The sequence below is a fragment of the Xyrauchen texanus genome, chromosome 11 (genome assembly GCF_025860055.1).
Source record: "Xyrauchen texanus isolate HMW12.3.18 chromosome 11, RBS_HiC_50CHRs, whole genome shotgun sequence".
NCBI classification, from domain to species: Eukaryota; Metazoa; Chordata; class Actinopteri; order Cypriniformes; family Catostomidae; genus Xyrauchen; species Xyrauchen texanus.
The window spans coordinates 10,643,662-10,661,417 of record NC_068286.1 but is presented as its reverse complement, the minus strand read 5'-3'; the positions used below and the strand labels follow the sequence as shown (position 1 = coordinate 10,661,417).

Sequence of the window (17,756 nt, the reverse complement as noted above, 5' to 3'; positions counted from 1 at the left end):
ATGTCATAATATGTACAGTATGTATACGTGCATATAAGATACTGATAATTCATCATTGTCTGACAGAAAATCAATGTGATATAGTAATTATTTCTATGAAAATACTACTCATTTGTCTTGCAATAAACAAAGATATAGATAATAGTAAACTTATGTAGATATGAAATAATCATATAAATATGACACTTTTACATATCACGTTGTGGTAGGGCGGAGGGCGGGGCAGGGTCGTGATTCCGCACACCTGGCCCGTAATCAGGCTAATCAAGCCTCCGAGAGGTGTAAAGGCCAACCGGAGACGGCAGTGCGACAGAGAGAGAGAGTTACGGGCAGCTGTTCGACACCTGTGTGTGTTTGTCTTTTTGGTTAAGTTCATTATTAAATAATCATTTATATTGTCAAGCTGGATCTTGCATCCTCCTTTCCCTTTTACCTTGTTACACATGGGTCTTTAATGACCCTATACACTTAAGCAGTTATAAAATATTTTTACAATTTTGTCTTTTTTTGTTGTTACACTATTCAGGAGTGAAAGAATGAGGAATACTAAAAATGTGTAAACATGGATGAGGTACTGGGGGTGGAATGAGTTCCCGGGTCACTAAAGACCCGAGGTATGCATTAAAGGGTTAACATAATTTAAGTAATCTGATATAAATATAATTTAATTACCTTTAAAATCTTTCAGAAACTTAGTGGAAGAGCTATTTCCATTCTGTATTTGACTAGGGAATGCGTAATACAAACAGATATAGAGCCGACTTCTCAGTTCAAAGTGAAAATGTATTTATGGTCAATTTGATTCTCTTCAACAGAAGAAAATGTAATTCTGGTTAATCAAATTAAAAATGGTCTTTAGACTTCAGGGGCTGTTATTCAGATTCATTGTAAATCTTTAAACAGTGATTCACCTGTCTTCTACAGCCGTGGCTCCCAGCAGGATGAAATCCTTCTCGATGACATCATAAGCCTCAGACAGTTTCTTGTCACGTTCCTGCAGAGCCAGTTTGGCACTGGTGAGGAGACGGCACACCTCCTCATACTCTATATGAGTCAGCTTCTTGTATGCCACACATAGAGTCCGTAAACCCTCCTATAGGGTAAAGATTTAAAACAAATGTTATAGTATAGCTATAGTATATAGCCTAGCCTGCCAGCTCCATTCATTTTCAAATATGGGGGATATAAGATTCAACACCAGAAATCTTTATTTGTGCTAAAAAAAAAAAAAACGATATATACAGTAGGTCTAACTAATGATATAAAGTATAGGCACTGCTCTTCTTTCCTTACTATTAAAGGGATATTTCACCCAAAAATGAAAATTCTGTCACCCCCATGTTGTTCCAAACCTTATATTATTTTCTTCTGTAAAACACAAAAGGAGATTATTTTGAATAATGCCATATGTTAGCTTTGCTTCAAGTCATTATTCACTGAAAACCTTCCCCTCTGCCAAAAAAACAATTAAAAATGTACGATTAAATAAGTGATTTTTACTAATTAGATCATGTATGGTGTTTTTTGACAGCCCCTGGTAACTGTATGCTGTATTTCATTATATGGAAAAGAGCAGCGTGAACATTCTGTCAAACTTTTTCTTTTCTGTTCCACAGAAGAAATAAAGTAATATGGGGTTGAAACAACATTAGGCTGAGTAAAGATAACATTTATGGTCAAACTATACTTTTAAAATATAGATAGACTATTGAATGCAAAAATTGACTTGCATTCATGCACTTTTTATTACTAATGTAATTAAATGTTTGCATTATTAAGTCATAAAACACTGCTCGCAGAAAAGTACGTTCAAACTCCTTCACACAGTCTTTAGAACAATTATTCTATCTTGTTTTTCTCTACAGAAACCTTTTCAGGGTGTCTGCCAAAGTCATGAATCTGCACTAATGCAGGTGCAATCAATCCCCTTTTTAAAGTAATGTCATTCCTGTCCGACATCTGTATGTAGCACAATGAAGTCACATTGACCGTAGTCGGTCAATGTGCTTATAGTCATTACCATACATGGGCCAGTATTACTGTATATTATTTTTCATTATAATACTTCTGATATGGATAATTAAATATTTTGGGAAATTGTCAGTGTGACATACTCTTTATTTACCACATATATACTCCAAGTGGTTACACTCATCTAAAATCATTTTAAACATGGTTTTGCTAATTATTATGTATATATATATATATATATATATATATTCTATGGACATGGTTATGTGTCAACTACCCATTATAAACAGCAAACGTGTAATCATCCCTGATATGAAAGCTACTGAGTTCAGGGTTGGGCTGCAACATAAAATGAAAAGAAATACATTATCTTTCTCTCTTTCTGTTTTTCTTTCTCTTTCTCTTTCTCAGGAAGGCTATAGGCATTCCTCAGATACTTTCACACTAACGGCTCTCTTTGAGGACAGCGTTGCTCAAGCAAACACATTTGAGAAGCCCTTTTTTCCGCCAAGATCTGCAAAGGTGCTTTGTGGCCTATAAATAGCACTGCTAAAATAAGAAAGGAGGAGATGAAGATGTTTCCAATTTCTGCTCACCACAGCGTTGTGCTCTACTCGCGCTCTGACTTGCTCCACCTTCCCAGAAACCACCCGTGGGAAAATAGAGGAATCTGCTCCTTTACAGAACAAGTAGTACTCTCCTAGAACAAACAAACAATTATGAACACAGAGACACACAAACAAAAAAAACAGCATGCCATGCTTACAATTCAGGAATTATTTCATAAAAATAATAATAACAATCTATTTATTGGCTATTTTTCCAAATTTACTCTTACAGCGTGTCCTAACCAGACTAACCAGTTGCAATGCACTAAATTTCCAGCTGCAAGCAATTTGTCCATCCACAATGAATGGAAAAATGCAGCGCAAAGAGGCAGAGTAACAACCAATATTTGATTTTTACTATATAGTTATGAGGAGCAGGATTTGGACCAATGAGAATTCAGTGTGGGTGAGGCTACCCAGTGCAATACCACAGCAAGAGAAACCAAAGGATCAACAAAACGTCCTCTCGCTTGTCGCAGCTGGTAAGAATAAAAAATGTATCTACTGTACATGGAAGAGGTAGCATTTATCACTTATGTATTCAAGAATCTTCTGATTGCATTTAAATGAGAAGATTGGTTAGCTAGTCAGTTCATTGATTTATGACTGAATATATTAAGATGTCTGACAGATGTCTGAATCTAGCTTTCATTTGCATGCTAGTGGCACACTGACCCACTTGCATTAACTGGCCTGGACTCCATTTGGGCACACATGGTGACTCAGACACATTTACTGGAATGTGTTACAGCCGCTTGCAGTTCCAGAATGTTTATGTGTGTTTACTTAGCTACTTACTTATTTTGGGGACAAAAACCCCCCATCAAAAAAAAAAAGAAAAAAAAAAGGAGTTTAATCTGGCAAATACTTTGGGGACGGCAGGGGCATCTTCAAAGGGAAAAATAATTAAGAAATAAAATAAATAATGTTTTTATTTCTATTCCTAAATACTAAAAGTTTTTTTTTAAGGTTAGGGTTTCATCTTTAGTACTTACAGTATAATTAGCTTTATATCAAAAACAACAGAAGTCTATACTACTGTGTGCCCCCATTTAGACAGCTAAATAACGTGTCGTGTCTGTGTGTTTGAGTGCACTTCACTATAGTTTGAGGACATTTTTGTCCACAAAAGAAAGCAATATCTGAATAACCTTTATTCAGTGATGTCCTTAAATTCATTTCAGTTCATTAAAAAAGGAAATTCTGTTTTTCTAAAAAATATTTACAAATAAAGTAAAAAAGATTTTAGAAATGTAAGACATTTTTAAAGAAACCTTAAATGTCCTACTTGACCTGATTCTATTTTCGGGAAACCACATCAAATAATGGAAATATAAAGGCCATCCATATGACTCCAGTGTTTAAATCCATATCTTCAGAAGCAATATTACAGGTGTTGGTGAGAAACGGATCAAAGTTGAAGTCCTTTTTACTCTAAATCTCCACTTTCACTTTCACTTTGCCTGTTTATTTTCATTTTCAAATCTGAAAGTGAAAGTGGATATTGTGGATATTGTTTTTCACCCAGACCTATTATATCACTTCTGAAGATATGCTTTAAACACTGGAGTCATAAGGATTACTTCTTGGATTGTTTCCTTTATGTGATTTTGGAGCTACAAAGGTCTGGTCACCATTCACTTGCATTGTATGGACCTACAGAGCTGAAATATTCTTCTAAAAATCAAAGAAAGTAAATCATGAATAAATGATTAGAGAATTTAATTTTTTTTGGTGAACTATACCTTTAAGGGTATGGGTAGGTTAGGGTTTATGTCATTCTATTAGATTTATACAATTAAAAATGTAAAAAGTCTTTAGTTTTTCCCCATTTAAATAACCATAAGTATTTAAATGGGGACATACCATAAATATATGTGCACTAAAAGTAATATTTTTGCATACTATTGAGATTTTCGCATTTCAATTTCAGGACAAAACGCCATCAAATTAAATTGTGTAATATAAAAAACAAATAATAAAAATAAGAAGAAGACGTTTAGATTTATTTACATTTATGCATTTGGCAGATGCTTTTATCCAAAGCGAATTACAGTGCACCTATTATAGGGAAAATCCCCTGGAGCAACCTGGAGTTAAGTGCCTTGCTCAAGGACACAATGGTGGTGGCTGTGGGGATTGAACCAGCAACCTTCTGATTACCAGTTTTGTGCTTTATCACCCACTACACCCCCACCACCCCTACGAGAATATTTAAGATCACTCAACTGAATTTAAAGGAATTTTGTTATGATGCTTCAATCTTTTTTTGAGTGCGTGTGTGTGTGTGTGTTCACCTTACCTGTGTTTGATCTTACGATTACACTCATTCTCCTCCTCACCGAATCAAAATTCAACACCTCCAACAGTTCAAATCTGTGAATACATAAACAGACACTTACACACACACAAATTGTCTTTCGATTCAAAAGGTTAATTAATCAACTAGCTCTACTAATTACACATAAATCAGTGGAATAGGGGGTGTTGTGTGGGTCCTGTGGGGTCTAGAGACAGACAGTTTTATGTGACTGGGCTCTCTGCTGCTGTCCCTCATGTTCTCGTCTGTAGGACAGCGTATAGCTGCACTAATTATGGCTGAACCTTGTCCTCCAAGTGCGTGCACGTACACGCGCACACACACACACACACACACACACACACACACTAATCCTCTCCATTGCAGGCACACCTGTCCCCTTTCTCTAAGCTCATCAACAGAGAAACAGGGGGTCTAAAATTCCTTGCTCCCCTTTCCATATAACAGTATTAATTTAATACACGTACTGAAACAGCATCACATTAATATGACAACCTGCTGAGTATGTACACTGATGATTATAGATAAGGCTGAGCAAACCTGGTGCTTTGCTGAGATTAATTTCTCAAACCATATGTGGCCAAATATGGACAGCATGACAAGAAAATCATAGCTACAGTCATCACACAGGTGTGTTAGCAGGCCTGGTAGTGGCTTGGAAAGAAGCAAAGGAATGTGAGTGTTGTGGGTACATAGTGAGTAGTTGTAGGGAGAACTGTAGACATCACTGCACATTGTGCATGACACTGCATCCACATCAAGTACCAAAAGATGTGAAAACTCTTCAAAGTGAACAATGATTAATTAAAAATAAAATAAAAAATGATTTTACGGTTGGGGTTAGTCTATCGTAAATATAATTAGTTTTATATAAAAACAATAGATATCTACGGTCCGTAAGCTCCCATTAAGATGACTTGCAAAAGTGATCAATATCTGACAAAACCTTCCTTTGGGGACATTATGGGATGTATGAATGTGGTTTGGATTGTTGTTGTTTTTTGCTGATGTCCAGATGGCTCACCTCTCCATCTCATCCTCTCTGTTAAGGATCTCCATGTGACTGTCCTTCAGACGCATATAGGTGAAGCCCAACCTGAGAAGATGTCAGAAAGAGAAAGTAAGCTCTGTCTGTTATCATGACTAATAAAGCATGTTTGATAACACATGCATGTGTATGTGTCTTGCCTCTTCATGCCCTCCACCAGCGCCACCTCGTCTGGAGAAGAGGAGATGTAGAAGGAGGTAGATTTGCCCTGATGTATTCCTTTCTTAATGCCATCCACCGTCTCTTCTTCCTTCACCTGGACTGTGTGACACAGACACAACGCACGGAAAAACAACTCCTCGCGCTCCTGAAGACACACACACACACACACACACACTGGTTATTTGACACTATATCTCCCTTTATCTAAGAGCAAGTCAATGTAGTGGCCCCGAATCATTCAACTGTCTCCTCACACACAAGATAAAGAGAGATAGAAACAAAACAGATTAAATGACAGAGAAACAGAGACAAAGGGAGAAAAGCTATCTGTGTGTTACTCTGAACAACACAGTCAATACCCGTGCATCCAGTAAATATTTGGATCCATTTGATACAAGCAGGAATTAAAAGTCTCACAGCAGTAACAATAATTAACTTTGATATCGTACTATATTATGCACACATACATATCATCTCTACAGAATCTGACTGAATGAATCCACTGAAAATCAATCACTTAAAAGAGAAAAAGACAGTTTTGGACTGAATCCTTGGTAAAGGGAATTTGAAGGGATTCATAAATATTACTTTCACAAAATGCAGTAGACAAGAGATTGGGGGTGAAATTCAATCTTATAAATACTTTGATGGATTTTTTTTTTTTTTCAGTTAATCTACTGAATTAATTTGTCATCACTCTGAACTAATTTATCAAATGTATTAAAATTAGAATCCATCCATCAGCCTTGCCATCTACAGCTAAAATACTCATCTGCAATAACTTGCCCTTATTTTAAAGTGATGGATTTGTGTAATGAAATGTAACTCACTGCTAATAATAACTCATTAATTTCTCTCATCTTATGCAAATAACTTAGTAGCAAGTACCATAAATGTGTTTCTACTGATGTACCATTACCAAAATAAAGTGAATACTAGGAATGTACAGATACCATTTTTTTGAGAACGAGTACGAGTTCTGATACTTCATTTTTGATACTCGTCGATACCAAGTCCAATTCCTGTTTTTTTGTTTTTTTTCTGAACTCCATTTTAAATTTGAATGAAACTCTGTTTCATTTCATCATCAAAATGGTGTACAAATAAATTAATTCATTAAAACTTAATTAATTTTCAACATAATATATTGTATTATTTTTCATCAAATTAAGTGCTTATACACAGAACCTCACAGCACAATCCAAAATACAACATTGGAGTTAAATTTTCTCAAATAACGTGCTGCATAACAGAGCATCACAGATGTTAAATATAATACAATTACTACTGATTTATTATTATTATTATTAGTAGTAGTATTAGTAGTAGTAATACAGTAAATATTACACAAATTTACAGTAGTGATAAATATCTTTTTTCCTATAAATGTAGCTTTTATTTTGACGGAGCTTTTATTTTGACAGAGCTTTTATTTTGAAGTGTTTCTGTGTTGTTTTGACAAAGGAGCTCTGACATTATTACGGCAGATTTCCACTCTGGATAAGCCGGTCGCTATGTGACGCTACAGTGTGAATTTGCACTCTGTTTACTGTCATCTGCTACAAACAGAGCACGCGATGCTCATGATGGTGTTTTCCCTGTATGAGACTTGGGAGGAGCCTTAAAAGGTATGAGCAGCAACACTGTCTCCACACATTCACAAGCGCTCACATTTGAATTATAAGTAAACTATATATTTATCTTATTAAATCGCAGTTTTGCAGTTAAATAATCTCACTAGGACATAACGTGATTTTAATTTGTGGGCTGAATGTTTCAGTAATGACATTTGCAGGTCTGATGGTATCGGTGTTTGGTAGCATTTTCACAAGTACGAGTACCAGTACATGAGTGTGGTATTGGAACATCTACCCTGATGGTAAAATCAAGTGTAATCTATTCATGGGATATTAATTCAATAAATAGAAACATAGTGCAAGTAGTACTTACAGCACATTCATGCTGTACAATACTAAACTGCAGACTGCTCACGATGGAATACTAGTGCACTGCTTACTGCATACTACACTGTATATGCACACTAGTTTGCATACTATACATGTGAAACAGTACAGAGAATGCAACTATACACATTTCAAACACCAGCATTTTACGTTTGTGTCACACAACCTCAATATAATAAATACTGGATTTTTTAAATATTTTTTTATCCATTTTAGAATAAAAACACCTTGACTTTTAAATAATGAGTATAAAAAAAATATATAAATTACAGTTGATATCACTACCAGTTTAAATGTTACACTTGGAATGGATAGGTCATCAGGGTATTCCATTCAGAACAGAAAATGTGGTCCCACTTTATATTAGGTAGCCTTAACTACTAAGTACTTAATCAATTGATACAATGTATTATTATGTATTTGCATGTTGTTGCATTGTAATTACATTTCAAGTACTTGCATTTAATCGCATTTGTAGTTACACTGTTAACTTTACCCCAAAACCTAACTCTAATCCCTAATCCTAACCCTAACCTTACCCTTACTCTTAAACCTACCCATACCTCAACCTCAGTAGCAGCAAATGTAGGCATTTTACAGAACAACATGTAGTTACACAGTAAATACATAGTCTTGTCTGTATTTAATGTTAGTACATAGTAGTTAAGGCCACCTAATATAAATGTGACTGAAAAATGTATACTGTGTGGAAAATATTAGTAGGATGGTAGTATACCACTCCGAACATAGCTTTAGACTACATAAAGTGATCACAACACTTTTAGCCTTACCTTTCCATCTACACCTGGAGAAGAGTCAATCATGTCCATGCCAGCGGCTCCAGGTAAGACCTGCCCATTGCAGATGGCATGTGGCACGTAAACATGCCCGTCCACACAACATTCCCTCAACTCCATGTTATTTTCTGTCAAAGTGCCTGTCTTGTCTGTGAAGACATATTCCACCTGTAACAGACAGAGAGAGACTCTGAAATATATACTGCACTGATCCAGACAGCTCAGCAGATTTTACGTTGACTGAAGAAGCTTTACTACTGTACCTGTCCCAGTTCTTCATTAAGGTCTGATGTATTGACGAGCGGTCTCTCTCCTAGCTCCTCGTCAAACATGTCATCATCCCACAGAATAAAGTACGAGCCCAGAAACTTCTGCATCTCCACGGTTACATACATGGATACTGGAATGATGTAGTTGAATAAAACCATAAAGGCCAGGAAATCAGTGAACGCTCGGATTAACTGAGGGAACAAAACAAAGGGAGAGTAATTTGTCACACGTGCATATTGAGAAATGCATTTGTTTGCTGGAGTGGTGGTGGCGTAGTGGCTAAAGCACAGGGCTGTTAATCAGAAGGTCGTTGGTTCAAACCACGGCCACCACCATTGTGCCCTTGAGCAAGGCACTTAACTCCAGATTGTCCCGGGGGGATTGTCCCTGTAATAATTGCACTGTAAGTCGCTTTGGATAAAAGCGTCTGCCAAATGCATAAATGTAAATGTAAATGTTTGCTTTGAATTTCTGAATGAAATAAGAAACTTGTTGTATTCCAGCTAAACCAAAGGCCTGTTCATACCAATGTAACTGAACAAAAAACAAAACATCGTTAATATAATATATAGTTGTACAAAGTTCAAAATATTTCAATGTACTAGGCGAAAGTCGAACTATTTTCATACAAATAAAATGTAAAAAAAAATATGGCGTCTGAAAATAAAAAAGTCAACAAATTGCTGCCGAATCATTTGCAATTCTCTAAAAACATTTGAGATGTATAAATACATTTCTCGTAATCTTACTTTGTAAGGATTAATTAACAAGTAAGGATTCCTAAAATAAAATACTCCATTTTTATTTATGACTTTTCAAGCTCAAGAGTACAACAAACTTATAATACAAGAACAAATATAACAAATGTAAAAATCTCAAAAGTAAAGAAAATTTCTTTTTTTTTAAATTGTAAAATAGAGTAAAATCTCAAGTCTATTTTACAGTGTAAATGATCTGCACTTATATAGCACCTTATTAACCTTAGCGATATTCAAAGCTCTTTACACTGTGACTCATTCACCCATTCATTCAAACACCAATGATGGCAGAACTGCCATGCAAGGCGCTAGCCTGCCATTGGGATTCAGTTACTTGCCCAAGGACACTTCGGCATGTGGAGTCGTGTGGGCAGGTAATCGAACCACCAACTCTGCGATTAGTGGCCAACTTGCTCTACCACCTGCCCACAGCCGCCGCAAAGTGTAAATGAGGAGACAAGCTGTATTCAGCAAGTATCGCAACAATGTTTTATAATGTACATACTACATGTCGTTGCCTCTCTGTCTCTGTTTTCTGGTTGTACCAGGGCTCATCTCTGTTCAGGTCGGCCTGCCAGGCGTACTTCAGTACAGTATTAATCAGAGCTTTACTTATCAGAATGCAGAGGTACACAATCAGGTAGGCATTCATAGATCTGCAAAAGAAACAGCATTGAGTTGATCCAAGACCTGGTTCATTCATTATGTGCATAATCATTTCTGAGCCTAATGGCAAAGACATGGACATGCATCAGGGTGACAAGTTCTATCCGCAGTAACCGGCCCTAAGTGTCATATTCTGTTTAATAATGCTCATATCCTGTTTAAAAAAATCTGTCTGAATGACATCTACTAGATTAAAATAAGGCCTAAAAATATCACATTTATTTGATTGAAAAATTCAATCATATCGGAGCACTGAAAGAGCAGAACTCACAAAATGCTCTCAAAAGTATACAGAGTTCAACATAAACCGATGTGGTGTATTTTCTTAATGACTGCATCCATCTGTCTGACAGAGCTGTCAGTACGACATATGTGAGTGTAACTTGATACAATTCGTGACATGAATTTCACAAACCCGATGAGCAAACAATTTGCTTTACAAACAGGACACTAAATACATTACGCCATACATGCTGACAATAAGATAATACGATCGCCACAGCCCATCACTGTGTCTTACTTTTCAACAGCTGAGCGTTTTTGAGACTTGGACTGGTAGTTGAGGGCCATCTTGGTTTCCATTCCTGTGTAGATGGCCACAGCTGAATGAAAGGAGAACAAGAAAAAGAATAGCATTATGAGATTACAATTCCCCTCTATGGCAGTCTTTGCACAGCCTCTTTGATGTATGTACATAACTGAGCTCTTTTATTCTACCATACGGTACCATTATGTCATAATGACTCCTTTGTAACAAAGTTTTTAGAGCCCTGCACTACAAGACCAATGCAGAAAGAATCCTCACGTGTAAAAATGTGACATTCATCACCCTCTCTCGCCCTTTCTCTCTCTCTCTTTATCTCCATCAATTAAGTACTTCACTGTGATCTCACAAGCTTCAGTGGCTCATTTAATTACAGTGGGAACAGAGTGACAGAACGACTCAATCAGCAACTTTCTCTCTCTCATTCTCTTGCCCTTTTACCTAAAACATACACTCTGATCACAAAACCATTTAATTAAGTTATAGTGATGGAGCTTGAATATGACATCATTGACTTCAAAAAGTGTAAAGACAGTGCAAACAGCATTATAAGAAGTATTGTTTTTCAGTTACCATATATGCATTCAGTGTTTTTCAGCGTGGCCCCTCGAAGCAGCAGGTTCTCAGAACCAAGAGGTCTACAATAAACAGATCCAGCATGAGAAAATTACAATTACACTTCATTTCTAGCGTTCACATTACAATTACAATGTATTTACAATGTAATTACATATAAAAAAATTACATTTAGAGTAAAATTAATGAACAACATTAAAGGTGTCATATCATTAAAAATCAAATGTTCCCTGATCTACTGAGATACACTATACACTATTTTACAGTGTCCATGTTTCAGATTACAAAGTAATTAAATGTAGAAACTGAGGAATATTAATTAACAAAATTAAAGAGGTCATATAAAGAAGAATCTAATGTTCCTTGATCTTCTGAGATAAAAGACTATGTGAATACACTATTTAATAATGTTTGTGCTACAAATTACAATGTAATTACAAAGTAATTAAATGTAGAAATTAAAGAATATATATTAACAAAATTAAAGAGGTCATATAATGAAGAATCTAATGTTCCTTGATCTTCTGAGATAAAAGACTATGTGAATACACTATTTAATAATGTTTGTGCTACAAATTACAATGTAATTACAAAGTAATTAAATGTAGAAATTAAAGAATATATATTAACAAAATTAAAGAGGTCATATAATGAAGAATCTAATGTTCCTTGATCTTCTGAGATAAAAGAGTATGGGAATACACTATTTAATAATGTTTGTGCCACAAATTACAATGTAATTACAAAGTAATTAAATTTAGAAATTGAAGAATATTTATTAACAAAATTAAAGAGGTCATATAATGAAGAATCTAATGTTCCTTGATCTTCTGAGATAAAATAGTATGGGAATACACTATTTAATAATGTTTGTGCTACAAATTACAATGTAATTACAAAGTAATTAAATGTAGAAATTGAAGAATATTTATTAACAAAATTAAAGAGGTCATATAAAGAAGAATCTAATGTTCCTTGATCTTCTGAGATAAAAGAGTATGGGAATACACTATTTAATAATGTTTGTGCCACAAATTACAATGTAATTACAAAGTAATTAAATGTAGAAATTGAAGAATATTTATTAACAAAATTAAAGAGGTCATATAAAGAAGAATCTAATGTTCCTTGATCTTCTGAGATAAAAGAGTATGGGAATACACTATTTAATAATGTTTGTGCTACAAATTACAATGTAATTACAAAGTAATTAAATGTAGAAATTGAAGAATATTTATTAACAAAATTAAAGAGGTCATATAAAGAAGAATCTAATGTTCCTTGATCTTCTGAGATAAAAGAGTATGGGAATACACTATTTAATAATGTTTGTGCTACAAATTACAATGTAATTACAAAGTAATTAAATGTAGAAACTGAGGAATATTAATTAACAAAATTAAAGAGGTCATATAAAGAAGAATCTAATGTTCCTTGATCTTCTGAGATGAAAGAACATGAAACTTCCTCCTCAGTCCAAAAGAAAGTGAAGCTGCAAAACAGCTTGTTCTGAAATCCTTGGATTTCTGGTTTAAGTAATCTGACACATTAAAGGGGTCATGACATGAGAAACCAAATTTGCCTTGATCTTTTGGTATATAAGAGGTCTTTGTATCATTAAAACGTCCTGCAAGTTTAATATTTTAAGACGTCCTCCCCATTCTAAACGAATCATTTATTTAATCAAGCTCAAAATACAGCTGGTTCTGGATTCATGGTTAGAAGTGACGTGTCGGTTAGAAGTGACGTAACAGCGTTTGCATATGACCGCCTCCAGCACAACATAACTACGCTATAAGCGCAAGACAACTACGCTCATTTCATATCGCCGTGCGCCTCACAAGTGTTCAGTCGATGGACAGCGAGCTCTGACAGAGACTACTTGTGCACAGGAAAATTACGATGCCACACAGATGTACTGTTCCTGGCTGTGGTCAAACAAAACCTCTGAATAAGCTGCCGAAAGATCCAGACGTCAGGGAAAAATGGATGCAGTTTATTTTTTGCGGACGACCCAGTCACGGCAGTGTTAACTTAAGCGTTTGTTCTGTACATTTTAAGGATGACTGTTTTGAGAACAAATCTCAATATGATGCTGGCTTTGCCAGAAAACTGTTGCTCAAAGATAAGTCCGTGCCGACTATTCTGGGAACAACGACGACGCAAACTGTAAGTAATCTATTTTAAACTTTAAACTACTTTTTAAAGCGCAATTTCATTCATTATGAATAATCACAGTGTTTTTACTTAGTTTACTTGCATATTGTTCTGGCTGGGGCGTCAATAATTGATACATAGGCACTGACGTTAGCCAATCAAAACAGTGGGCGTTAACACTGAAGTCTTAAATGGAAAACGCCCCCAAAACAGACTGTTTGAATCAGAGGATGAGAAACAGGGTGGGAAAAGGTCATAAATCACTAGATTTTAAAAGTTTTTCTTAAAAAAAAAATATATTAATACTATAATTGCACCTAAGGGAACATAATAATACAATAAAAAAAACCATGTCATGACCCCTTTAACATATGACCATCCACATTAAAATTATGCCTATTCGGTGTTAAGAAACTTGGCCCACATCGTAATAAGGATGCAGGATGGATATTACAGTATGCTTTTAATTAGCTTTTATTGTTAATATAATTAGTATTGTTACTATTGTATTTTATGTATTTACATATATCTTGGACACTACAGTGTTACAGTAACAATATTACAAACTTTACTGACATTTTACGTAGGAAGTCAAGCTAGAATTTACAACAAGGAAAACAATGCAATGCTAGAACCGTTTCTAAGGTAGGACAAAGTCCCGATCTATGAAAGTGATAAATTGTCCCTTCTGAATTCAATCTCTCACACACTGGCCCTTTAATTATGGGTCAATTTCCTGAGTATGGATTTACCTCGCGATGGGCTCGTCACGATCCAAATATATATTGATGCGTCCCACAAATCTACAGAGAGACAGGAAGAAAAGACAGAAATAAATGTCTAGTCTGGACTCAAGTGTCACTGATGTGTGTGTGTGTGTAGTTAGAACACCTTATGACGATATCTGTGTGTGTGTGTGTGTGTGTGTGTGGCATTCTGTTGTGAGGGTCCAACAATAGTTCTGTGTATGCATTTGTAAGAGAAAGAGCATTTGTTCATGTATTTACTGTTGATAAATGTGTAGACTCACTTGTACAGGTCTGGCTGGGGTTGTTCACATTCTATGATAGCATGTAGTGTGTCCACCTCCTCTGCTGTGTTGAATGCCTTTGTGTCCTGAACTGCATAATAGGTCTTTGTGTGGAGAGGAGAGCACGAGAAAAGCCAGTCAGCATTCCATGGTCACACACGCTCATATACACACAAACGTCTACTCTCACCCCCTCTAATAGGCAAAACTGGTAGTGCCCAGTTGTGCAGGCCAAAACATTTCAGTCACTATGCAACAGATTTAGCTTTATGTTTACTGCCATAGAAGTTAAAGGGTGAATATACTGTAGAATACAAAACAGAATGTAAAACGTCAAACAACAGCCAATAAGTTTAGGCAGCAAAAAACAGCAACAGGTAAAAAAAAGAAAAAAGAAAGACCCACTCTTGAAAGACCCGTCCCCTTTGTAGATATCGACCAATCACCTTATGACTGGACTCTCCGTCTAAGCTGGCTGTTGTGACAAAACATGTTCCGTCTTCTCGACAGGTGGACAGCAGTATGAGGTCACATGGAAATGTCTCATCCTCCTTTACCTGAACAATGTCACCCACCTGAAAGGTCAAAGGCAATAAAAAAAAAAAAAAGAGTCAAATTCCAACATGTCTCTCCAAAATGGCAGTTATGAAGCTGTTAGAACCATTCTGAAGAAAACGTCAGCGGAGCTTGGATGGCAATTTTACACCAATTTTTAATACCCAAGTTTGTGGCGACATTTGTGCAAAATCATATTATGTGGCTCATTATCGTAGCAGTTCTGAGGTGGAATGTCCACTGAGTGGCATTAAAAGGGAGCTTAATTATCTTCCAAATACAAAGGATTTTAAGGTTAATGTTCAATTGAGGTTTAAATCAACAAAGCCTACCCCCATACCCTAAACCTAAACCTAACCAATAGTGTCAGAAAAAGCAAATGTGAGATGAAAAACACAATTACTGAAGCAACCAGGTCATTTTGTGGTGCTTCTATGACACTTTCAACTCATGTGTCGACTTGAGTCCTCTTCAGGACTTGTATTATGGTATTTTGCACCGTAAGTGCGACGCTCAGTTGAGATATCATCCAATTTGATCTTGCTCGAGCAAGCTTGTATTTGCAGTTGGTTATGTAATGTAAACGTTACAATGTATAGCCTTATAAGTCATGCAGTATAGTAAAAGTTTATTTGTGTAAAAGTGCATGATTCTGCTTAGCTTAGCAAATTGGCAAGTACAATTGAGAACATTGATCCAACATTTATGAGTGTGTACTTTATTAAAGTGTGCTTATACTTTAATAAGAAAAGTGATAGTCACAATGCAAAAATCTTTTTATGTTCAGTATTTCCAGTAAAAATAGGTAAAAATCCTTAAAACAAGACAATTGTACTTTTTGTGTATTATTTAAACAAAATGTAAAAAAAAAAAAATAAATTGCTTTTACATTCAAACCTCACTAAATGTTGTTATATTTATGCTTAAAAAATAATATTGTTAGAAAAATAATCTTTATGCAATGTATATTCTCTAAAAACAAGACACAACACAATTTTGCTTCTCAAAAAAGGATCTTTAGATATTTTTACTGGAAACAAGACAAAAAATACATATAGGAATATTTCATATTCAATACAAGTTAAGTTCAGTCGACAGCATTTGTTTCATAATATTGATTACCACAAAATTCATTTTGATTTGCCCATTTTATTCTTTAAAAAAAGTTAAAATCTAGGTTGCAGTGAGGCACTTACAATGGAAGTGAATGGAATTTTTAAATATTAAAATACTCACTTTTTCCAAAAGTTTAGCCACAATATATAAACAATATCTGTGTTAACATGATTTAAGAGTGATAAAATGACTTACTAACCTTTTCTGTGTTAAGTTTTAGCCAATTATACAAATTTGTTGCCATGACGATTTAATGTAAACAAGCCTTACAATCCTAAAATTTCTGTAAAATTTACAATTTAAACAACTTTATAGCTCAAATATTACATGCGTTTTAACAAAAGAATGAATGTAAGTGCTTTTATAAATTATAAGCTTTACATTTCTGTTTAAATCCTCCAAAAATTGTCCACATTCACTTCCATTGTAAGTGCCTCACTGTAATCTATTTTGTTTTGTGCTTTTTTTAAGAAAAGGAGGAACGAGTCTAAATAACTTTTTGTGGTAATCAACACTGTGCCACAAATTCTGTTGATTGAGTTTAACTTGTATTGAATCCAGAATATTCCTTTAAGTAGGAAAAGCTGTAATGGTTAATGAAACGTCCACTGCCTTTTTATATCCCCCCAGTTGCTCTCTTTCTCTCTTATAATTTCACATTTTATTGCATGACACCATCATGCAGAATTAATTCCCTTCTCTGAATACCAGGAATCAAACCATAGAAAAAATATATTATGGGGAAATTGTAAAGTTACGGCAAATAAACACAAAATCTTTATTATTTTAGTGTTCATGTATCTCTATAAAGTCACTCTGAACCCAGAATATTCCTTAAAAAGTAAATAAATAAATAAATATATATATGTGTGTGTGTGTGTGTGTTTTATTCAAGCACAAATCAGAACATTTAAAAAGTCTTGCACTTAATTTTTTGGTATTATCATATTTTCCTCAGTCAATCTTATGTTAATTTAAAAATCTAAACACACGTTTGCACTGACCTAAAAAAAACTACTGATGGAAAATTATTTTAATAACTTCCCTGCATAGCTATTGTCAAAATAAAATATTCAAGCTCTGCATGACACCAATTTCTACAACTGAAAAAAAAAAAAAAAAACATACTCATGAATCTACATAAATGAAAATCCTGATCAGCACTAGTTGTTCCTGCTGGCCTGATAGCAAGTGTTGCGTAACGGATTACAGAT

The 17,756-nt window shown here is 35.0% G+C and overlaps 1 protein-coding gene across 3 annotated transcripts in view; it reads right to left on the bottom strand.

The window, feature by feature from the left end:
* The window catches only part of LOC127651617 (phospholipid-transporting ATPase IH-like), a 94,536-nt gene that overhangs the window by 31,920 nt on the left and 44,860 nt on the right, over nt 1-17,756 (bottom strand). For all 3 annotated transcript variants that reach the window (XM_052137539.1, XM_052137538.1, XM_052137540.1), the window contains exons 6-18: nt 15,318-15,446; nt 14,872-14,975; nt 14,594-14,644; nt 11,682-11,746; nt 11,085-11,166; nt 10,404-10,554; nt 9,134-9,331; nt 8,865-9,038; nt 6,088-6,254; nt 5,924-5,995; nt 4,882-4,955; nt 2,568-2,671; nt 912-1,093 (exon numbers count right to left, since the gene is read on the bottom strand). In XM_052137539.1, the coding sequence (XP_051993499.1) occupies nt 912-1,093; nt 2,568-2,671; nt 4,882-4,955; nt 5,924-5,995; nt 6,088-6,254; nt 8,865-9,038; nt 9,134-9,331; nt 10,404-10,554; nt 11,085-11,166; nt 11,682-11,746; nt 14,594-14,644; nt 14,872-14,975; nt 15,318-15,446 (1,553 nt within the window). The remainder of the gene's footprint in view (nt 1-911; nt 1,094-2,567; nt 2,672-4,881; nt 4,956-5,923; nt 5,996-6,087; nt 6,255-8,864; nt 9,039-9,133; nt 9,332-10,403; nt 10,555-11,084; nt 11,167-11,681; nt 11,747-14,593; nt 14,645-14,871; nt 14,976-15,317; nt 15,447-17,756) is intronic.